Genomic DNA, 24,270 nt, shown 5'->3' with positions numbered 1-24,270 from the left:
GGGGCACCGATTGGGGTGGACGAGGTTATTAAGGGACTGGGAAGCATGCAAGCAGGGAAGGCCCCAGGACCAGACGGGTTCCCGGTGGAGTATTACAGAAAATATGTGGACTTGTTGGCCCCGTTGATGGTGAGGACGTTCAATGAGGCCAGGAAAGGGGGGACTCTACCCCCGACGATGTCGGAGGCGACGATATCGTTAATTTTGAAGAGGGATAAAGATCCGTTGCAGTGCGGGTCCTATAGACCCATTTCATTGTTGAACGTGGACGCCAAATTGTTGGCAAAGGTACTGGCATCGAGGATAGAGGACTGTGTCCCGGGGGTGGTGCACGAAGACCAGACAGGGTTCGTAAAAGGGAGACAACTGAATGTTAACGTGCGACGACTATTAGGGGTGATAATGATGCCCCCAGTGGAGGGGGAGGCAGAGATAGTGGCGGCAATGGACGCAGAGAAGGCATTTGATAGGGTGGAGTGGGAGTATTTATGGGAAGTGTTAAGGAGGTTTGGGTTTGGGAACGGGTTTATTAGCTGGGTTAGACTTCTTTATGGGGCTCCAACGGCAAGCGTAGTTACAGGTCGACATAGATCGGAGTATTTCCGACTATATAGGGGAACAAGACAGGGATGCCCGCTGTCTCCATTGTTGTTCGCGTTGGCAATTGAACCTCTGGCCATGGCGTTGAGAGACTCCAGGAAATGGAGAGGGGTGATTAGAGGGGGAGAAGAACACCGAGTCTCGTTATATGCGGATGACCTATTGTTATACGTGTCGGACCCAGCGGGGGGAATGATAGAGGTTATGCGAATTTTGAGGGGGTTCGGGGATTTCTCGGGGTATAGGCTAAACATGGGGAAGAGTGAATTATTTGTGATACATCCAGGGGACCAGAGTAGAGAGATAGAAGGCTTGCCTCTAAGGAAAGTGGAAAGAAACTTCCGATACCTGGGGATTCAGATCGCTAGGAGCTGGGGAACCTTGCACAGACTTAATCTGACACGGTTGGTAGAACAAATGGAGGAGGACTTCAAGAGGTGGGACATGCAGCCTCTATCGCTGGCGGGCAGGGTGCAAGCAATTAAGATGATGGTCCTCCCGAGGTTCTTATTTGTATTTCAATGTCTCCCTATACTAATCACTAAGACCTTTTTTAATAAAATAGACAGGAGCATCACGAGCTTCGTGTGGGCAGGGAAAGTTCCGAGAGTAAGGAGGGGGTTCCTTCAGCGTAGTAGGGACAGAGGAGGATTGGCACTACCGAACTTGGGCGATTACTATTGGGCTGCCAATGTGGCAATGATACGTAAATGGATGATGGAGGGTGAGGGAGCGGCGTGGGAAAGACTGGAGAGAAAGTCCTGTAAAGGGACGAGTTTAGAGGCGCTGGTGACGGCGCCGCTACCGATCTCACCTAAAAAGTTTACCACGAACCCGGTGGTGGCGGCAACATTGAATATCTGGGGACAGTGGAGGCGACAGAGAGGGGTGCGGGGAGCCCTGGTGGGGTCCCCAATCAGGAACAACCATAGGTTCGCCCCAGGAAGAATGGATGGAGGATTTCAGAGCTGGTTCCAGTTGGGAATTAGGAGGGTGGGAGATTTATTTATAGATGGGACTTTTGCGAGCTTGGGAGCATTGGAGGAAAAGTATAAGTTGCCCCGGGGAAATTTCTTGAGATATATGCAGGTGAGGGCATTTACTAGACAACAGGTGAGGGAATTTCCATTGCTCCCGACACAGGGGATACAGGACAGGGTGCTTTCAGGGGTGTGGGTCGGAGAGGGCAAGGTGTCAGAGATTTACCGAGAGATGAGGGAAGAGGGGGAGGAGTCGGTGGGCGAACTAAAAGGAAAGTGGGAAGAAGAACTAGGGGAGGAGATAGAGGAGGGTATGTGGGCTGATGCCCTAAGCAGGGTAAATTCCTCTTCCTCATGCGCCAGGCTTAGCCTGATTCAATTTAAGGTGCTACATAGAGCACACATAACGGGAGCAAGATTGAGCAGGTTCTTTGGAGTGGAGGACAAATGTGGGAGGTGTGGCGGGAGCCCGGCAAACCACGCACATATGTTTTGGGCATGCCCGGCACTGGAAGGGTATTGGAAGGGAGTGACGGGAGTGATTTCGCGGGTGGTGAAGGCCCGGGTCAAACCAGGCTGGGGGTTAGCTCTATTTGGAGTTGCGGAAGAGTCGGGAGTGCAGGAGGCGAAAGAGGCCGACGTTGTGGCCTTTGCGTCCCTAGTAGCCCGGCGCAGGATCCTACTCATGTGGAAGGAGGCGAAACCCCCCGGACTGGAGGCCTGGGTAAATGATATGGCGGGGTTCATTAAACTGGAGCAGATAAAGTTTGCCCTGAGAGGATCGGCTCAAGGGTTCACCAGGCGGTGGCAGCCATTTCTCGACTACCTAGGGGAACGTTAGAGGGAAGACAGATGACCAGCAGCAGCAACCCAGGGGGAGGGGGGGGGGGGGGGGGGGGAGGGGGGGTTTAGTTTAGGTCAAAGATAAAGGGGTTTTGTTACTTGTGTATTGTTTAAAATTTCTGTATTGTTATTGTTGCGTTTGCTTTGTAAGAGGGGAAAAATTGTTGTTTGGGAAAAAATTTTCAATAAAACATTTATAAAAAAAAAAAAAAAAAAAAAAAACTACTCACAGCACTCCAAGTAAAATTTTATGCAAGTTTAATATAACTTCAGGAAATTATATAAATTTAGTGTAATTCAAAATAAAATAGTGAGTAAGCCTGTTGCCTTTTTTTAGCCTGATTTAGTTAAGTGGGTGAATAGAGGGGGAATAATTTAATGATATGGGGATGCATAAAGCAATGACAACAAATCCATACAGAGGATTATTTTAAAGATTTCTGTTTGTATGTCTCGTGATTTTAAGGAGTTCCATCATGGTATGCTGTAGGAAAGGGATGGAGCTATTGTTTTCATCCAGATCAAACTCCTCCCTGTGGAATTGCCAGGGCATTGGCACCATTGTAATGCAATTGTTGTAAGACCTACACAGGAGTCTCTGTAAATAGCAGAGGTGCTTTGGGTAACTTGGTCAGCATTCCTCCTGTTTTTAAAACTAATTTAACCGGCCATTATGTTGGCACAATAGTTACTTTGTTGACTCAAGTCAATAAGTGATTCATTATATATGAAGCATATTGAGACTTGAGGTGCACAATCGATGCAAGTTGTTTGCTCTCCGGTAGGTTTTTGGTTGTTACAATTAACTCTAATCAGTCAGCTAGTTTCCTATCTCTCGAATGCAGTCAGCATGTTGAGGGACAGTCATCATTGGAAAACTCACCCAGTGCCCTTTTCCCATTATTTTTAAATGGAGTTGCGCACGGGCACCTAGGTAGTATTCCAGTTGTCCAACACTTCGGATGTCCAAGCTTTCAGCCATTGTTTGAGTAGACGCCGGAGCATAGATTTGAATGTTGCTTTTTGTTTTACTCATTCATCTAACGAAAGCGCCTCAAACGCTAGAAACCTTATAGAAGAATTGCATCTGTCTTGGTTTGGTGTGCATTTTGCTGTAGTTAAGTTCAGTGGTACACTTTGACGCCATCGCAATTGTTTCTGACTTCTGACTGACTGCCTGAAGCTGTTGTAGACACAAGTCTTACTCTAAATTTAGAAATTGTTTCTATTTTCTAGGTTGGCCTGAAGCTTGAAGTGCGTTTGCTGATTGCTCTCGATGTAGTGGAAGGTATCCGGTTTCTCCACCGCCAAGGACTCGTGCATCGAGACATCAAATTGAAAAATGTCTTGGTAAGATTTAAAAGTTCTGGCTTTACCTAATAGGTTTGTGTTGTCTTTTACTTACCTTTTGTACACTGAATGGTCGCTTATTTAGTTCACTGGAGTCTTACTATCTCACTGTATTCCTTCAAATTCATTCATCTCTTTCAGTCTTCACCTGAAGCAGGGTTAGAGAACAGCCCTAACGGGCCAATGCATTTGCTTCTCACTGGACTAAGGACAGCTTTTTGGAAAAATTGTTTCTCTCTTGTGGATTGATTCCACTTCTTATCAAGTTCAAATTTCCATTGAATCACAATACACAGAAGGAGGACCTTCACCCTACAGTGTCTGTATTGGCTCTTTGAAAGAGATGACTATTATTCCCACTCTCCACTTTCCCCATAACCCTGAAAATGTCATTTTCAAGTAAATATCCAATTCCCTATTGAAAATTGCATTCAATCAGTTTTCCCCATTTAGTCAGTACATTTTAGATCATCATGTATTGCATAAAATAATTCATTCTTCCCGAACCCCTGGATTTTAAAAATAACCATTTGTCTTAAATCTGTATCCTTTGATCATCAACACTCCTGCCAGTGGAAACAGTTCTTATTTACCCGATTCCATTCCCTCAATTTTGAACATGATCAAATCTCCCCTTAAACTTTCTCTGCTCCAAGAAGAATAATCCCAATTTATTTAATATCTTCACTTGTGTTCTTTTTAAGAATATGAAATGCTGTTTTGTTTCCTCTGTAACATATATCTGACCAGGTATGTTTACCCTGTATACTCAATTTGTTTGCAGCTTAGTATTTTTCCACCTTTGGCGACGATGGGGAGAATTTCATAGCTTTCCTATCTGTGCTCCAGTAGTGAAATACTCAGATCCATTACGGTCGAAGTAAGATTTGGTTCAGTAATCTAGCAATGAAAGTGAGGAAATATTGGTACAAAACAACTTTCCATTTTATTGTGAATAGCAAGATACAGAAGTGGAAACAAAACGTTATTTGTCCAAACTTGTAGATCAACTTGTATCAATTTTGCCTTCCTTCCATTTAGTACAGCAGTTGGGAAATCATGTTGCAGCTATATAAAATCTTGGTTAGGCAGCATTTGGAGTATTGCGTGCAGTTCTGGTTACCACATTATCAGAAGGGCATGGAAGCTCGAGTGCAAAGAAGGCTCACCAGGATCTTGCCTGGTCTCGAGGGTGTTGGTTATGAGGAGAGTTTGAATAAACTAGGGTTGTTTTCACTGGAAAGACGAGGTTGAGAGGAGACCCGATGGAGGTCTATGAAATTATTAGAGGCATAGACAGGTGGATAGTCAAAGGCTTTTTCCATAGGTGGAAGTGTCAGTTACAAGGGGCACAGATTCAAGGTGAGAGGGGGAAAAGTTTAAAGGAGATGTGCGGGGTAAGTTTTTCACGCAGAGAATGGTGGGTGCCTGGAATGCGCTGCCACTGGATGTGGTGGAAGCAGGCACATTAGCGACATTTAAAAGGCATCTGGATGGGTACACGAATAGAGGGATATGGACAGTGAGGGCAGAAGGATTTTTTCTGTAGTCATGACATTCTGATCGGTACAGGCCTGGAGGGCCGAAGGGCCTGTTCCTGTTCTGTAATTTTCTTTATTTCCCAGGTCGGCGCAACATCGAGGGCCGAAGGGCCTGTACTGCGCTGTTATGTTCTATGTAACACCAAGACAAACTTGTGAATCGGGCTTCTGCCTATCTTCATTCTTTTGATGTTTCAGCTGAGTCGAGGGGTGTAGTTTCTCGCCCTCTCGAGACATTATTTGTGGAACCGTGTTGTGCTGTAAATAGGCCTGTGCCCCCCCCCCCCCCCCCCCGCTTAGTTTGGAACCCAGTGTAATTAGGTGGTTTTGTGCCATCTCCAATTTGAAATGATTTCAGTAATTTAATCTTGAGTGTTAGCTCATATAACTACATAGCACTTGGTATCCCCACACTTCCTGCAGGAGTGGCCAATGGGAATTAGAAAAATTGACCACAGCCTCTGTACTGGCTGATAAGGTCAGGGAAGTTACAACATTCTTTCTTGATGCTGACACTGGGTTCACAAGTTGCGTTCGTTATAACTTGGTCTGGGCATTAATTTGACTTATCTGCATCTTCCCCATTGAACACGAAAGTTAACTGGTTTTCTCAACTATTACGTAGAAGGAAGGAAATTGACATCTTTGGATATTGTAACTTTTGACATTTATTATCATAAGGTCTTTCTGTTGTATTTAATTTCTGAGGTTAAATTAATTTTCTCAACCTTTCTTGCTTTGTATTATAAAGTAAGCCTTGTTCCTTCAATGTTTAAACAATAAGATTGGAAGAAATAACGCCCATCTAGTTCACAATGGAAACCCTTCATTTCTAACTCCTTTTTTTTGTACGTGTCAAACGCTTAAAATATTCTTTCATTAAAGACAATGAAGTATGCACACACGGAAATAGTTCTGGGAGAAAGACAATGAAATGTAAGAATGAGTCATCCTACATTGATGTAACCTTTATGATGACAAAATTACAGTCAGTGATTTTAACATATCGTGGCCTGGGCTTCATTAAATAAACAATAGAGTACAAAAGACTGAGTTCTGCTAAATGTATTCTATAGTAATAGTCGTTTGGCTCCAGCTTGAGTTTTAGATTAGATTTGTTTATTGTCAGGTGTACCGAAGTACAGTGAAAAGTATTGTTCACACAGTTCACACAGATCATTAAACATACATTTTTAAAAATACACAGATCATTCCGTACATAAAAAAAACATAGGGCAAACATAAAATACACAAAGTAAATAAAAGTCACAGGCATCAGGTGAAGTATACAGGAGTGTAGTACTGCTCAGTAGAAAAGATGTGCAAAGAGATCAATTCCGTCCATAAGATGTTCATTTAGGAGTCTGGTAACAGTGGGGAAGAAGTTGATTTTGAACCTGCGTGTTCTCAGACTTTTGTATCTCCTGCCTGATGGAAGATTGAATAAACCGGGTGGGAGGGATCTTTGATTACGCTGCCCGCTTGCTGATGATTGATCATTAATTTCTGGAGAGTTAGAAACCCTATCGATAACAACCTTTGAAAGAGAATCCGATACTTGACAGAAAGGAAATGGGGAAAGAGGGTTGGGACTAGCTGATTTTCTCTTGGAAAGAGCTGGCACTGACTCAATGGGCCAAGCAGTCCAATGTTTCAGCAGTACATAATTGGCTGTAATGCACTTTGGGATGGTCTAAGGCGGTGTTCTTCAAACTTTGTTTCCGAGGACTCATTTTTACCAACCGGCCAACCTTCGGGACCCGACCCATGCCGGCCGACCTTCACGACCCACGGAGGCTGACCTGCGCGACCCACCATTTTCTCTTACCTTGTTTGCTGCTGACATAAATGGAGGAAATGGTTTTGGGCCCCTTTGGCCCTCGTACACGCTCCTCCAATGGAACCTGTTGGATGAAGGTGAAGCCTTCCGGTGTCGGAAAGTATGGAGTCTCCATCTGTCCAAAGTTCTGTACTTTTTTTCCTGTAAAATTTTATCAAATAAAACCCCGCCGAATTTGTAAATAAAAATAAAATAAAGGAAGAAATAAAAATTAAATGAATAAACCCCCCCTCCCCCATACCCACCCCCCGAACTTGTAAAACAAAAAACTGTGATCGTTAAAAAAAAAACGGCTGCACTCCACATGCGTGCCCGATCACGCCGATGATCCGGCACTCATGCGCAGTTTTTTTTTTTACATGTTCGAGGCCGCGTTTTTTATTTTATATGTTCGCGACCAGTTTGAAGGCTGCTTGCAGCAGCGTTATTAACAGCTGGCTGTCGCGCGCAGATTTGCGTGATCGGGAGCGCCGTGACGGACGGCTCAGCGACCCTCCGGACACCCGCCCGTGACCCACCTGCGGGTCGCGCCCCCGAGTTTGACAATGCCGGGTCTAAGATTGTGAAAGGCACTACATCACTGCAAAATCAGTGACCTGGGTGGCACAGTAGGTAGCACTGCTGCCTCACAACACCAGGGGACCCGGGTTCAATTCCAGTCTTGGGTAACACTCTGTGGACTTTGTACTTTCTCCCTGTGTCTGCGTGGGTTTCCTCCGGTTGCTCTGGTTTCCTCTCACAGTCCACAGATGTGCAGGTTAAGTGGATTGGACATGCTAAATTGGCCATTAGTGCTCAAAAGATGTGCAGGTGAGGTGGGGTAATGGGGACAGGACATGGGAGTGGGCCTAGGTGGGGGGAGTGGGTCTAGGTGGTGTCAGTGCAAACTCGATGGGCTGAATGGCCTCCTTCTGCACTGAGAATTCTATGATTCTATTCTATGAAGTTATGTCGTTGTCATTTGGATACTTAAAAACACTCTGCAACCAATTAATTACTTTGAAGCGCAGCTACTGTTATATGGGACAAGTTAGTAACCAAAACCGAGTATTAACTCTCCAATAATGAGAGTGGAATAGCTAGAGCATAGGAATCAACCATAAATAAAATTAATCAAAAGCTGCTTGATCTGTTAGCGAATGCACTTCCCTGGGTTGTCTTAGTCCAATGCCATGTCTTTGGCAGTGTTATTGAGGGAACATCTGGCGAGCTCCCTGCTGCCGTTTGAATACAGTTGGGAAAAGTGGTAGCATAATATTGTCAGGAGCAGAATTTATTAAATACACATTTTGTCTCCAGTAATGCAGGGTGTTTTGTTTCAATACTTTTGATGTCTCTTTTTGTGACCCCACAGTTGGATAAACAAAATCGAGCCAAAATCACTGACCTGGGGTTCTGCAAACCCGAAGCTATGATGTCTGGGAGCATTGTGGGGACTCCTATCCATATGGCTCCTGAGCTGTTTTCAGGTATGTTGTTTTCTCAGTGTCAAATTGTTTGACTATTGCTACACTAATGTAAAGGGGCTGGTTTAGCACAGGGCTAAAGAGCTGGCTTTTAAAGCAGGCCAGCAGCACAGTTCAATTCCCGTACCAGCCTCCCCGAACAGGCACCGGAATGTAGCGACTAGGGGCTTTTCACAATAACTTCATTTGAAGCCTACTTGTGACAATAAGCGATTTTCATTTCATTTCATTTCATTCATTTCATTTTCATGTTGCATTAAGAAAGGGCTGTTGGCTGATGTGCTAACTCTACCCAGTAACTGAGAAGCTCCTTGCTTCCATGCTGTCGAGTTAGCTTGACAAAAATGGCTGTTTAAGGTCTCTGCCCTTCAGCTGATGAAGGTAAAGTTATTTTTTTCCTTTCCTTTTTAAAAAAAAATAAAAAATAATAAAAATTAAAGTACCCAATTTTTTTTCCAATTGAGGGGCCTTTAGAATGGCCAATCCACCTAGCCTGCACAAAATTGGGTTGTGGGGGTGAGACCCATGCAGACATGGGGAGAATGTGCAAACTCCACACGGACAGTAACCTGGGGCCGAGATCAAACCCAGGCCCTCGATGCCGTGAGGCAGCAGTGCTAACCACTGCGCCACCATGCCGTCCTGATGAAGGTGCAGTTGAGCAGAGTTTCCACCCTTTAGTTATCCGGTGTACCAGTGGTGTGTAAGAGGGTTCGGCACAATTCTGATTGCCCTTTTGATTGAATAGCTTGCCCTGCAAATGGAAACGTTCCTCTTAGGTGAGACACCAAAGAGCAGCCAGTACATATCATTTGAGATGTGCATAGATAGCAGCAAGAAGTTGCATTTATTATAACGTGCTTTAACATAAATGTCCCGGGGTATTTCTGAAATTTTGTATGTTCATGTTAAACCTGTTGGTTTTTAGCTTTTTCTTGCTGCTTCTTGGATCTGGCACTTAAAGACATTGGAGTCTTAAGATCCTCTTAAAGGCGATCGGTCAGGAAAGATGTATGGTGGCACCTAACTCGGGGATGGGTGTGGTGTGTGTTTAGGCGGGTGGGGGGGGGGTGGTCGGTGCAGGGTTGAAGTTATCTTTCTTCTCTCCCCCCCCCCCCCCCCCCCCCCCCCCCCAAAAATCCCACATGGGAGGATCTGCCCAAAAGCAAGGGGTTGCCTTGCTCAGCGCCATTTCAATGTAACTGCAGTGAATTTGGCACCAAGAGACCCGGCATCATTTGTTGAAATTGGCCTTGTCAAAGCAATAGCAGTAGTAGACCATTCAGCGTCCAGCCCGTCCCACCTTTCGTTCAGATCTATTCTGTGCCCCAACTCCAATAACTTGCCTTTTTTCCCCCTAGCCATTGTAAAGCTTGCAAAACTATCTATTTCTTGATGTGATAAGAGGTGCAAGATCGATCATGACTGATCTTTGTCAGCGCTCAACAAATACTACTCACTAGGAAGCTGTCAGGAGAAACCAGATGTTTTGTCTCCAGTGGTGCATCAAATAAGTCTGAGTACCTTCACTGTGATTGGGTTTTGAGGAGGGAGGATGAGGAAGAGGATCGTTTGTCAACTGGCCGCAGCATATCCTCAAACATAAGATTATAATTCTGTCTTTGTTTTCTTTTCATGCTCTTCTTCCTCCCCGCCCCCCAAAAAAACCCTTTAGGAAAGTATGATAATTCCGTAGATGTGTATGCATTCGGAATCCTTTTCTGGTATCTGTGCACAGGAACAATTAAACTCCCGGAGGCATTTGAAAAATGTTCGAGCAAAGATCAGCTGTGGAACAGTGTGAAGAAAGGTACTTGGTAACTGCTCCTCTATGCCTGTCTCAAGTGAAATAAGTTGGAAGTTTTCTCAAAAGTATCTGCGTGCAAATAACGCTCTTTTAATAAAGCTAAACATCCTAATGCGTTTCACAGCTTCATTGTCCAACAAAGTTGACAACCAAAAAGGTGCCATTTGGACAGGTAACCAAAAGTTTTGCATTAATTTTATATTTGACATCTTTAGCTTGGAGCTCACAACTGTTGGGAAATGCTATTTGCCTTGTCCATGGTGCTGGTACTGCATTGAGACAGGAAATGGAGATGATTACTCCTCTGCTTGCCTCCCTCTCTCCTTCCTTTGGATGTTGTCAATCAATGGTTCCCAGTCGCTGCTTGTGCCTGGTGGTGTTTTACACTAGAATTGCTGCCACTTAATTTTTTTAATTTTAAGTTTTGTTTTGCTAAAACAACTCGCTTGAGCCTTTTGGTGCATTCAGATCCCCTTCAAAATATTGAAGAAGAATATTACAACTGCACATCATAGTTTAATTGAATACAAACTTGGAACTGAAGCTGCAAGGCAAGTGTGTTGATGCTTGAAGGGTTTAAAGTGAAATCTGGAAAAAAATAATCCAAATTTTTACATTTAACCAAAGCTTGGTTGCAGGTAGATTTGAAGAATCCTCTTGAGGGAGGAGCGACACACAGACCGGTTTAGGAGCGAGTTCCAGAACGGAGAGTTTTGACGTTATGGTGGAGTGAAGGAAATTAGTCAGTACATAAGTGGATTACTCGATCTTTATCCTGGTAGATGAGTTCACTTATAGAATGCTAGAAGGAATAAGATTTATCCTGCGGGCCCTGGGACAGTTGACTAGCCTGACTTTCTGGAAATTGTGACCTGCAGCCTGGCCTGAGTGCTTGATGCAAATTTTGCTGCTGGTTTTAAGGATGTACTCGAGCCAGATTGCGGGTCAGAATTGCCACAAAGCCAGATGGGTCTACCCTCCCAGGTCCCATATCATAAAATCCCATTTCCTCTGATAATTGTACACCATGAACCTGCAATGGTAGCGTCTAGATTAGAGTGACCCTCTAAAAACCTAAAAATGCATTTTATCTATACTTCGCCCACAGAGTTTGAAGAGCGTGTTGGTTTGTATTTTGTGCAATATTTCTAAACTCCTAAACATCATCTGTCTCATTCTGCCAGTAATTGCGACTTGCTGATAGCAGTGATGTCACTGACACGAGTCACTTAACTGTATCCCCGTCTCTAATCATAAGATAAAAAAGTTTTGGGCCTGTTGTTTGTGCTCATTAGCAAGCCTTGCGCTAAGTTTTCTGGCTGTCTCTCCTACAGTGATCCCAAATTACCCTCATGATGTGAAGCAACACCATGTAGCATTTTGTTAGGATGACTTTCTGATCTCTTTAATTTCTATATCACCACATAGACATCAGTTGGCTGGGCGGCTGGTTTGTGATACAGAGCGATGCCAAAAACGCAGGCCCAATTCCCATGCCAATTGAGGTTATCCATGTAGGATGCCCCTTCTCAGCCTTGTCCCTCGCCTGAGGTGTGGTGACCCTTGGGTTAAATCACCACCTGTCTGCTCTCAAAAGTGGAGAGCAGTCTCTGGTCCTCTGAGACTGTGGCGATATTTACATTTTAAAAAAACATTTCGAGTACCTAATTCATTTTTTCCAATTAAGGGGCAATTTAGCATGGCCAATCCACCTATCTGCACCTCTTTTGGACGACAACTAGGGGACATGGTTTAAATATAATGGGTCTTCCATTTAAAGCTGGAAATTAGAATAATATTTTTCTGCGTGTTGAGTCTTTGGAACTCTCTTCCCCTGAGAGCTGTGAAGGCAGGATCATTGAATATTTTTAAACTAGAAGTAGATAGATTCTTGACAAAGAAGGGGAGATTGAAAGGCTATCGGGGGTAGGCAGAAATGCATTTAAGTCTAAATTTGATCAGCCACGATATTGAATGGCAGAGCAGACTCAAGGGGCCAAATGGCCTCCTTTATTCACTTGATTGTGTGCAAGTCCTGCCAATGTATTCCTTTTTTTAGATGAGTGTCAGTGAACACAGGATATAGATTTCTGATAATCGTAAAGAAAATTGGGCTGAGCAAGATGTGATCCGGATCGCATCTTGCCTTTCGTGATAATGAAAGCTGGTTCAGTAACTTCCAAAATGGAACTAGATAAATACTTAATGGAGGCATGTATGGGGTTATGGCCAAAGGTCATGGGTCAGTGGGTCTAATTGGCCAACTTTAAAGAGCTGCATGGCCTCCTTCATGTAGTGTGATTGTGATTTCTGTGGTTTTAGGTGCACGGCCGGAACGGCTACCTACCTTTGACGAGGAGTGCTGGCAGCTGATGGAAGCATGTTGGAACGGCGACCCTTCCCAGAGGCCCTTGCTTGGGATAGTTCAGCCAATCCTGCAAAGCATCATGGACAGACTCTGCAAAAGTAACTCCGGGCCGCTGAGCAAAGACAACTCGACGTGATGAACAAGCGGAAAACCGTGTGGATTTGCAGGATCTCTCCACAGAATGGGGAACACAAAAAGCAAAGGAGGAACTCAGCTTGTTGAGGCTGCGTTGTTTCCATTGACTCAATTTAAGTATTAACACTAGTTCAGCATTACTGTTTACCTTCTATGCAGCAAGAAAGCAAAATTTGATATTTTTTATCAATTTTCTTGCACTTGTGGGGGATGCAATAGGACAGCTTGTTGGGACTGGTGCAAGGAACTTATTGGTCTTTTCTGGACTGTTTTTGAGCAAACCTTCCTTGTAGTTCTCCAAGTTATCACAGAATATCATTTAAAAAAAGACATAGATAGGAATGTAGCTGCTTGTTTCTCGCCCCTTCCATCCCATCCATCAATTTCCTTTTACTTTCCAACCTCCCTACACCCATTCTGACCCATGTAAGCTTTTGCAATGGGCGTGGGTTGCAAGTGTTCTTCGCTGAGTGCTGAGGGGAGACGATGGGGAGGGAAATAATATTTTGGCTGAAGTTCTTCACTCGCTTTCTGTCAATAGCCTCTAATACCGAACACGGTCGCGTTTGATTTTTGCATCACTGGCATTCGTCTTGCTCTTTCCCTCCACAAATAGTGTCACTTTGCACTAATTTTGCATTTGATATTTTTAGTTTGTAATTTCCATCTGGGAGATTGTCGAGTTTCACTATTTGCCTTGTCTGTGCTGCTGTGTACTTGATTGAAGACGGAAAATGGCGGCCAAGGCTCCGGTCTCTCCTTTTGAAGCTGCCAGTCAATAGCTCCTGGTCCTTGCTTGTGTCTGCTGGTGTTTTACACAAGAATTGCTGCTTTTGTTCATTACTCTAAAACAGCTCACTTGGGTCTTTTGACGCATCAAGATCCTCTTCAAAATATTGAACAACGATATCACTATTGCACATAATCATAGTTCAGTTGAATAAAAACTGGGAACAGAGGCTGCGAGGAAAGTGTGGTGCTTGAAAGGTTTTAAAATGAGTTTGGAAGCAATCCCAATTTTTACGTTCAGCCGTTATGCTTTTAGTCACATGCCAATGACCTTTTTCAACAACTAGTCACATGTTTGCCATCCAATGGATTCTTCAGCTTCTGCTGATTTTCAAGCAATTGAAATGCCTGACGGTGAAGGAGTGGAAGGGCTGCTAAAGTCCTGACCTTCCCCTCTAGCCAAGAGACTAAACGGAATATCTTTGAATTGCGGCTACTTGAAGCTACCCAACATTAAACACTACATTTCCTTCCATTGCCCTTAGCTCCAGTCTTAGTCATTAAAGTTGAAGATCTCACAATTTCACTTTACTTGGTGGTATGCCTGCCCATTTGTCAGTATCCAGCCGTTCAGGAATGGCAGACTGTGCCGTAATATATGGATACATCGATCAGTTATAAGCAAACTGCGGGTCAACTCTTTATTTGATAAATGTATTGTGGCTGAAAACTTGGTGAGCATTTTTGAACAGGAGGTATTGAATCACCAGCCTTGTTTTATACTTCATCCTATTTGGGTTTTTTTAAAGTGCAAATCAGGCTGACTGTTCTCTACCTTCCATCTTGCATTTCCAGCCAAACCCAGATTATTTTGTGTTCTAATGTACAGTTTTATACATGTCTTATTTTTAAAGTGTTCTGTGTTACTTTATTGTTTAATTTTCTTTTCAGCCACCCTTTCCCAAGGTTAAAAGGCTTTTTCAAATGGTTGCATTTTGTCCCATGGGGGTCCATCGTCTTTCTGAAATTTGGTGCTTCACTCTTTATTGTCCATATTGAACTAAGATATTGGAACACTTTTTTTCAAAGATGTGAGTGTTATTATAACACAGGAAAGATATATGGATACCTATTTTGGTAATCACTTTTTTTTTCAAGGCGGTGTTTCTGGAGCCCGAAGAGCCAATGAGTAAGGTTTATCAGTGTGTCTGAAAATTGTAGTCAATGGGATCAAATTAATTAGTGGTACACACAACCCCTTAATTTAGCACTTGACACCAGCACTAGCCAGGTTAGTTTTGTTTCTGAACTGAGGACTTAGATTTAACACTCCATCCTCTACAATCCACTTGAAGATGATGTAAACACTAACTTTATTACAAGCAAACGTTTAGGTGCTTCAGAATGGACTTTTGTTATCAGCTTATTCGGTAATCTGAGCAGTTCAGTTTGATCACTTGGTGTAACATGAAAAGGTTAAGCTGTTGTGACATCTGCTACTGAGTTCATGGCAGCTGGGATGTTATTTCAATGCTGTTGAGAAGGATGCAGCTCTTGGGCATTAGGAGCGGTCGATGAATTAGACAGGTGATAGATGCAGAATCAGTTTGGCAAAATGTTTTCATATAGAAGCACTCTTGAGACTGTAATGGAGAGAGAGCACTCTTCAAGCCTGTAGCATCATGTGATTATAGGATGAACTATACTATTACTAATTCTGCTGCTCGTTTGACTGTCCTGTTTGAGTGGCTGGGCATGTGTTTGAGAGCCTGAGCATTTGCAAGGACTGCATCACCGTGGCTACATGTGTACAGTGTCTCCTGTTACCAAATGTGCCTCTTGCACTTTGTTTAATTTGTTTTGACCAGTATTGCTTTTGAAGCAGAAGTATTACTTTGCCATTGATCAAAAAGTCTTCTAAACTATGTGATAGAAAAATAAATAATTAAATTGGGGAGGAGAGATCAGAGCACAGATGGGTTCTTAACCCCAGTGTTTGTTCTCCATGTATGTGTATGAGTGAATATGTAGAGCGTGAACCAATGGAGCGAGTTCAAAACTACATCCCACTGGTTGAAGGTACTGAAACTTTTGAAAATTTGCATCGAGACACTTTATTACCAAGGGGTGACGTCAGTGCAATATTGGTTTGCCTTTTGGACCAGTGAAATGCAGTCACTTTTCTTAACCTGACTAAAAGATCCTCCACACTGAAATGAGAATAGGCTCCGTCGCATTCCTCGTTCGTGCAAATCCACAGCACAAAGCTACCCCCAGATTTGCTCAGTTGGGGGAAATAGGAAAGTTCAAACTAATTGAGAAGAATAGAGGGAGATAGCAGCTGTACAGGTGACCCATATGCAAAGATCAAACCTTCAATCTTCCCCTCCTGTAGTTAACTGCAGAAACGTATGTTGATTAAACATTGTTGCAGCAGAGGAAGGAACGTTTTTTTTCCATTTGGCTCCTGCTACACCTGTCCTGGAAGTTGTGTATTGCTGCCATTTGGGATCCAAAACGTTGTCCCATTTCTCTCATTGTTCCTCAGTGAGCACAGAAAAAATGTTCGCCAACATTGGAAATTTGGGTGGGCAACAATAGTATTTGGAAAATACTCATCGTCCCGTTAAGCCATAGAAAATAATCCTTTTACAAAAGCTAAAGAAATTTGCAAAATCACCACTGATTTGGGCATGATTCGCAGCACACAATTATCAAGATGAGGGAGGGGATGTGAGAAACACTGAAAGAGCCAGAGTTCAAAGAAATAAGTAGGAGATCTGAATCTATTGAAGCATTTTTGAGTTTAAATGCCCAGACCCCTTGTCTTCAGGATTTATTTCCAAAGGGGACTAGATTAACAGGCCCAGTGACATTAAATAGTTACCGCCAGGAAGCAGTGAACCTTTAGCCAGATAGCTTGTACATATTATTTTAAAGAGGAACATTACTCTTAACCTGTTTTCAAATCCTCCTTCTGTGAAGAAACCTAGGTATTGCATGTAACGTTTGGGGGGGAAATCATTCACTGTCAACTTTTTTCCAAGTTCTAGATTAGAGACTTAGTTGCAGTGAAGTATGTGTCATCAGTCCCTTTTTATTTAAAAAAAAAAAGTAATTCCTGGCCATAAAACATTGCTGGATTTAAGTTGGATTGCTCAATAGGGTGCCTCGTTGCAAAAATTTAGTTTTGAGTGAATGTGCAGTAACGCAAGAGTCTTGGAGCATTGAAGTGCAGAGCAAGAGGGTCCTGGTGTTTTATTTTCTGCCACACTCCTCAATTGAATTCTGTATGAGAGTTGGGGAAAAAATAGAGGGATGATTATAGCTTGCCAAGTTATTGCAATGAATATGGTTGTACAGGCTGCATTGTGAGATCTCGGAGGGGGCCATCTGATTACCCAAACTCGGAGTAGCTGCCCAGCTCATACAGAAAGTGGAGAAACTGAAGAGGTTTTGTATCAAAAATTAGGTAGAGGTTGTTCTCGCTCTTTTTTTCATACAATGGCATATACAAGGATCTAGAGCCAAGATCAAGTAGTACGATGTCATGATGCTTTATACTTCAATCTCCGAAAGGCTATTAAAGGCTATTAGAACTAAAGGTCAGTATTTTTTAATGAGAGCAAAGCTGCAAACTTTGTGTAAATTGTATTATTGAATGTAGTGACAAGCTGGTCTCCCTTCTAGCACTTCAACCCTTGAAAGACGCTTGTCTTTTTTTTCTCAAGAAAGCACTTGGACCGTCAGCTGCACTTTGTGTACGCAGGCCTCTGAGGGTACTTGGATTGTTGTGTTGAGCTGAAGCCTGTTGTACTGAACTGAAGAGGTGGCGAGCTCGGCTCCATGCACTTTTAAATTGGACGCTCTTTGAGGAAAAACCAGCTAGCCTCGACTGCTGCGGTTTTCAAGAAGGACACCCTTAAGAAAGGCACCAGTCTGACTCCTTTTTGCAACAGCACAAACCCATTACGCCTTGCAGTTTGTAAATTTCAACCAGGCCAAAGGAGTTATTGTGCTCAAATTGCAGGCTGGATTGGGGAAAATTCTGCCTACATGTAAACCTCTTTATGAGCTAGCTCCACTTATTTGCACTGCTACCTGAACCATTCTGACTTTTATTTCCTTTTAAGGCACTGCTTTTCACTCCATATTAAAAACACAAATCCAGTATTTAAAAACTCCTGAGATGCTAACTCATGACTTGACGTGTTTACACAACAGTGTACATTTTTCACACTGCCCCCGTTGGTTGGTATGAATCCTTCCTCATTTCCCTACCCAACAAAGTGCCAAGATGTCCTATATGCTACAGAAGCTAAATGCTGGGCATGCTGCAGAAATATAACCAACCATCCTCACTTTCATCCCTTGCCCATGTGCCATGGCCTGGGTACACTTGTAAGCATTCTCTCTCAATTCATGTGTCTCAACTAGACCCAAGCTAAAAATTAAATATGGTTTATTGATATTTTGGATGTTTTGACATATTAAACCATATTTGTATAATATACTGAACTATATTCTTGTGAAATGTGTGTGAATGTGGTAAGTCGATGTCCATCAAGCTTCAGTATCTTTCAGAACCAAAAGCGTGTTGTACAATTGGCTAAATTTCTGCACTTTTGCCTCACGACGCCAAGGTCCCAGGTTCGATCCTGGCTCTGGGTCACTGTCCGTGTGGAGTTTGCACATTCTCCCCGTGTTTGCGTGGGTTTGACCCCCGCAACCCAAAGATGTGCAGGCTAGGTGGATTGGCCATGCTAAATTGCCCCTTAATTGGAAAAAATGAATTGGGTACTAAATTTAAAAAAAAAAAAAAAAATTCTGCACTTTGATTGACATTACAAAATTATAAGTGATCTACAAGTTCCCACACAAGATTCTATTTTATGCCTTGCAACTAATCATTTCTCTGAAAATTTTTGAAAATATATTTTAGACCAATTATGTATTCATTTGGGGGGAGGGAAATAGCACCTTTTGGATTATCCTGTTGAGGGCTTAACTGGAATTTTAGTCTGTGTGTCGTATGTTCTCCTTCAGTTCAGTTGTGGACAGCACAGACCACCGCAGAATCATGAGGCAAGGCCAGTGTATTCATTGTCATTGTTACCAAAGCAATCCATAAAGGACCTCCCTCTAACCATTGCTGTTAGTCTGTCCACTCTGCTGTGCTACAGGATTTGATATCGATAGCACGGAAGGGCTCAAGATGGGCCTACACGGGGAGTTGAATTGAGTTAATATGAAACCTTTCTGCTAACATCTGTATCGGTGTTCTTGGGAGGGGAAAGACTTGCACAATCTTGAGTAAGCCTTTTTTCTGTTTTAAACATGCTCCTCGTCTCTCTCTTCCCCCACCCCCCCCTTCCCATCTCCAAATCTGTCATTACGCCCTAATTTTCCCAGAGTACTTGGTGCATTTTCCTGCCTTGATTAAACCCTGGGAAAAGAGAGAAGGATTTTACTCCCAAGATGGGCATTTTGTGTGTGTGTGTATGTGTACCCATATGCGACTTCCCTCCCCATCACCTCTAATTGGCAAGGGGCCAGGGGTCTAAGCAACAACTCAGCATATCCAGTTGTGAGGGAGATTCCGGTGAGAATCATTAGCACAATCCTTTATAGAACAATTGTGTTTTTTTTTTTTTTGTTTTGGTACATTCTGACGTGGTTCTGTTTTTTAATGTAAATGGTGACTAGACTTGGCATCATAATGGAGATTTTTAAAACACTAAATATGCTTGGACTCTAGTGCAATGGACAACAACTAGTTGGATGCATTATTAATATTTTATTGTTGTGTATTCCTTGTAATCTTTCACCAGTTAAGCCATTGAGTAAAGTTTCAAGATGAAGTACTTGTTTTAAAACAAAATGTCACTCCATTGTTAAAATGCCTCTGCTGTCAAATCCTGTTTTATATAAAAACTGAAAAACTGCACAAAATACAAGGTGCTATATAATAAAGATGAACATTAACCTATTCTTTGTATTTTTAATATCTCACTTATACTATTTTTCTTTACTAGTTACTCTTGCCATTCTGCATTGAAGAGATTGGGAGGCAAGGCTGAATTCTGCAGAAGTCTTGCAGCCATCCGATTCCCACTTCGCCTTGGTGTGCTGTCAGATTTGGCACATTCTGCTGGTTCATGCCCCTATTCTTAGCTTTGCAAATGTCTCATTTTAAAGTGTTTATCCAATTTCTTGAAAATTCTTATTGAATCTGCTTCCACCATAGTTTCAGACAGCATTCTTAATTTTGTTGGTTTTCCACATATATATACATTTTTATTTATACCCTATTCTTTTGCCTATTACTGTCTATTCTGTTCCCCTCTCGTTACTGGCCATACGATTTGTCCATCTGCATTTTTATAAAGAAACAATATCGTGACAGCACACTGGAGTTTCTGGCTGATATCAACAAGAATTCAAGTCCATTCTTTTTTTGCCAAGTGTGTGAGAAACCACCAACTGAGACAAAAACCTGGACTTTTTAGCTTTCATTATTAACATCCCTGTTCTCCCTTCTGTGTTTGTCTTGTGTGTGTATGCAGAGAGTGGGGCGAGTTAAAGTTGGGGGTTGGGGGGGGGGGGGGGGCAGGGGGAATGTTAGGAATAGTTAACCTGTTTCATTTTCTGCATTTTCATTGTTGTTATTAATCAACTTAACTGTTTAAATTTACAAACCTGATGATTAGCTATTGGGCAGTTAAGGGTCAAAGACTTTGGGTGCTTTTCTAAGAATTATTAATTAATTTCAATTGTGTTGGGACTCCGGGTCAAGTGGGGCTGAAATTGACTGCCTACTAGCCTCGGGGGCTTGTAACAAGTCCTTGCTGTTGTTGTGCAGCTCTCTAACAGAAATCACTGTTCTGTTATAGAAGGTTCTCAAACGTTGGACAATTCTTTCTTGGATGCAGTTTCATAGGTACTTGTCACTCCCCTGTTTCCTGATCTCCTGTTCATTCGTCACATGGGCATTGTTGGACAGCAACTCCTATGGACTTTCCCAAGTTTCCTCAATTAGATTCACCTCCATGTTTGAATCAGCAGTTACTGGATGAGAGTGGGAGCCACAACTGGTTCCTTTTAGGGGACTTTTACAGCTACTGGTAGCACTACTGAAATTGAGGAGTGGAAGCATGGCAAAGACTTTGCTTGTGTTTAGCTCAGGAATTCACAGTCATCCTTTACTGTGCTGATGGGAGAGCTCTGATCCTCTCGAGATTGGTTCGACTGTGTGTACTTGCTTTTTGCCTGCCTAGATCTTCAGAACCACACCTCTTGAATTGACTGGAGCTCCAATAATGGCATCAACAGTAAATGAGGCTGATTCTTGTTGCTGCCAGAAACATCAGCTAATGGGTTTGTTGTATCCACTGGTTAAACTACTTGAGTTTTCAACAGGCTGCCCCTTTTAACGTAATTCTGACAAAGTTAAAATAGTTTTGTGTAGGATAGTGAAATGGTTTCCAATATTATACAGTAAGCTTAATTTTTGGGATTTATTAGTGTGGGACTAAGGCCTGATGGCACAGGACATGACCTGTGACTTGAAATACGTACAAGGTTAGAAGCAAGTGAAGATGATGCCCCACTAACTCCCATCATCCTTCAATCTTGAAGGGCAGACAAAAACTTATCAAGCCTACCCCACACGCATGGTCACTGGAGCATCAGAAACAGACACTTCCAATCCCCAACCTTCTCTATAGTCCTATGATCTGCTCGAAAAAGCTAACAACAGAAAGAAAAACAAAGCTAATGAGGGAAAAAGGTTATTTCAAAATCATTTCTGATTTTCTCGGAGTCAAATCATTTGTTAAATCCACTGATTTATATAATGGTGATGTGGAGATGCCGGCGTTGGACTGGGGTGAGCACAGTAAGAAGTCTTACAACACCAGGTTAAAGTCCAACAGGTTTGTTTCGATATCACTAGCTTTCGGAGCGCTGCTCCTTCCTCAGGTGAATATATTATATAATGGTGTCACTTGTTTTTGGGCAAGTGGGGTAAGGAATTACTGTAATGTGACCTGAATAGTAAAACGGCCACTTTAACTGTGACATTTCTGCTCTAACCTGGGTGTTGTTAAAGAGGAGGGGGATGATGAAGACCCAATACCTGTTTTACAAGCCAATCAAGTGTCTCTTTTCTCATCCCTGACTGAACTTTCCTAGTTGCTGGCTTCCACCTCAACATCAGTTCTGAAACTCTAAAAGGCAAGGAAATTGTTTCGAAATGACAATGGCTTACTGTATTGGGTTGCAATTGAGGGAAACATTTCACTGGTTGAAATCACACCTAGCACAAAGGTTGTTGTGGGTTAATCATCTTCAGTCCCAGGACATCACTGCAGGAGTTCCTTGTTCAAGGATTGTTGAGATTAAAACATATTAAAGAACCACATTACCCGCTAAGCACCCATTTTCAGAGAAATCTGAAGCTGAAGTCTCTGTAATAGTAACCGAATGCGCAACTACAGAAAATTTAACTCCATTTTATTCTCATTTCATAACCTTCAAAATAATTTGATTTGATGTAACTATTCCCCAAGCTGTCATGGGATTCCAATATGCTAAAAATCTTTAAAGGTGAAGTGCAACTGTGAAACAGGGGCCAGAGCGTTTCACTCCACCCATCTTGATCCAGATATGCGCCAATGCTCAACTCCAAACTTGGAACTAGAGAAGTTCAGTAACAACCATCATTTTGTTCATGCGACTGAGTGACATTAGTAAGGCCAGCATTAATTACCCATCCCTAATTGCCCTCAAATAAGGTGAGCCACCTTCTTGAACCATTGCAGTCAGAGGAACAGGAGTAGGCCATTCAGCCCCTCGAGCCAGTCCCGCCCTTCAAAGAGATCATGACTGATCTGTGGTTCAGATAACGTGGATTCAAACACAATTTGTATAGCATCTTTAATGTATCAAAGCACCCCAAGGTGCTTAACGGGGGCTATTATGAAACGGATTTTGATATCAAGCCCTAATAAGGAGAGATGAGGATGGTTGATCGCCAAGCTTAATCAACGAGGTACGTTTTAGGGAGTGCCTTGAAAGAGAGAGGTGAGAATTCCAGAGCTTAGAGCCCAGGCACCTGACGGCATAGCGTCCATTCATAGAGCAAAGAAAACGGAGGACTTTTAAGAGGCCAGAAATGGATCAACGCAGAGATCATGGAGGGTTGTAGGGCTGGGGGAGGTATAAAGATTGAGAGTGGCAAATACATGGAGGTATTGGAAAGAATGGGTGAAAATTTTAAGATCAAAGCATTATCAGAATTTGAATTCAGTTAAAGGATTACTATAGGAAGTGTCATGTGAGGGTACCTTTATGAAATGGTGTAGGAGGGAGGGTTTCCATTATCTGGACCACTGGGAGCTCTTCCGGGGCAGGTGTGACCTGTATAAGAAGGACGGGTTGCATCTAAACCGGAGAGGCATAAATATCCTGGCCGCGAGGTTTGCTAGTGTCACACGGGAGGGTTTAAACTAGTATGGCAGGGGGGTGGGCACGGGAGCAATAGGTCAGAAGGTGAGAGCATTGAGGGAGAACTAGGGAATAGGGACAGTGTGGCTCTGAGGCAGAGCAGACGGGGAGAAGTTGCTGAACACAGCGGGTCTGGTGGCCTGAAGTGCATATGTTTTAATGCAAGGAGCATTACGGGTAAGGCAGATGAACTTAGAGCTTGGATTACTACTTGGAACTATGATGTTGTTGCCATTACAGAGACCTGGTTGAGGGAAGGGCAGGATTGGCAGCTAAACGTTCCAGGATTTAGATGTTTCAGGCGGGATAGAGGGGGATGTAAAAGGGGAGGCGGAGTTGCGCTACTTGTTCGGGAGAATATCACAGCTATACTGCGAGAGGACACCTCAGAGGGCAGTGAGGCTATATGGGTAGAGATCAGGAATAAGAAGGGTGCAGTCACAATGTTGGGGGTATACTACAGGCCTCCCAACAGCCAGCCGGAGATAGAGGAGCAGATAGGTAGACAGATTTTGGAAAAGAGTAAAAACAACAGGGTTGTGGTGATGGGAGACTTCAACTTCCCCAATATTGACTGGGACTCACTTAGTGCCAGGGGCTTAGACAGGGCGGAGTTTGTAAGGAGCATCCAGGAGGGCTTCTTAAAACAATATGTAGACAGTCCAACTAGGGAAGGGGCGGTACTGGACCTGGTATTGGGGAATGAGCCCGGCCAGGTGGTAGATGTTTCAGTAGGGGAGCATTTTGGTAACAGTGACCACAATTCAGTACGTTTTAAAGTACTGGTGGACAAGGATAAGAGTGGTCCGAGGATGAATGTGCTAAATTGGGGTGAAGGCTAATTATAACAATATTAGGCGGGAACTGAAGAACATAGATTGGGGGCGGATGTTTGAGGGCAAATCAACATCTGACATGTGGGAGGCTTTCAAGTGGCAGTTGAAAGGAATACAGGACCGGCATGTTCCTGTGAGGAAGAAAGATAAATACGGCAATTTTCGGGAACCTTGGATGACGAGTGATATTGTAGGCCTCGTCAAAAAGGAGGCATTTGTCAGGGCTAAAAGGCTGGGAACAGACGAAGCCTGCGTGGAATATAAGGAA

The 24,270-nt window shown here is 43.1% G+C and overlaps 1 protein-coding gene across 2 annotated transcripts in view; it reads left to right on the top strand.

Annotated features, from left to right (window-relative positions):
• dstyk (dual serine/threonine and tyrosine protein kinase) overlaps positions 1-19,648 on the top strand; it is a 108,390-nt gene extending 88,742 nt beyond the window's left edge. For both annotated transcript variants that reach the window (XM_072480116.1, XM_072480114.1), the window contains exons 10-13: positions 3,660-3,773; positions 8,509-8,623; positions 10,296-10,430; positions 12,750-19,648. In XM_072480116.1, coding sequence (XP_072336217.1) covers positions 3,660-3,773; positions 8,509-8,623; positions 10,296-10,430; positions 12,750-12,931 — 546 coding nt within the window. In that variant the 3' untranslated portion in view covers positions 12,932-19,648. The remainder of the gene's footprint in view (positions 1-3,659; positions 3,774-8,508; positions 8,624-10,295; positions 10,431-12,749) is intronic.
• Positions 19,649-24,270: the final 4,622 nt, after the last annotated feature.

This window comes from Scyliorhinus torazame, chromosome 17 (assembly GCF_047496885.1).
Source record: "Scyliorhinus torazame isolate Kashiwa2021f chromosome 17, sScyTor2.1, whole genome shotgun sequence".
NCBI lineage: Eukaryota > Metazoa > Chordata > Chondrichthyes > Carcharhiniformes > Scyliorhinidae > Scyliorhinus > Scyliorhinus torazame.
This window is presented reverse-complemented; position numbering and strand designations above follow the sequence as displayed.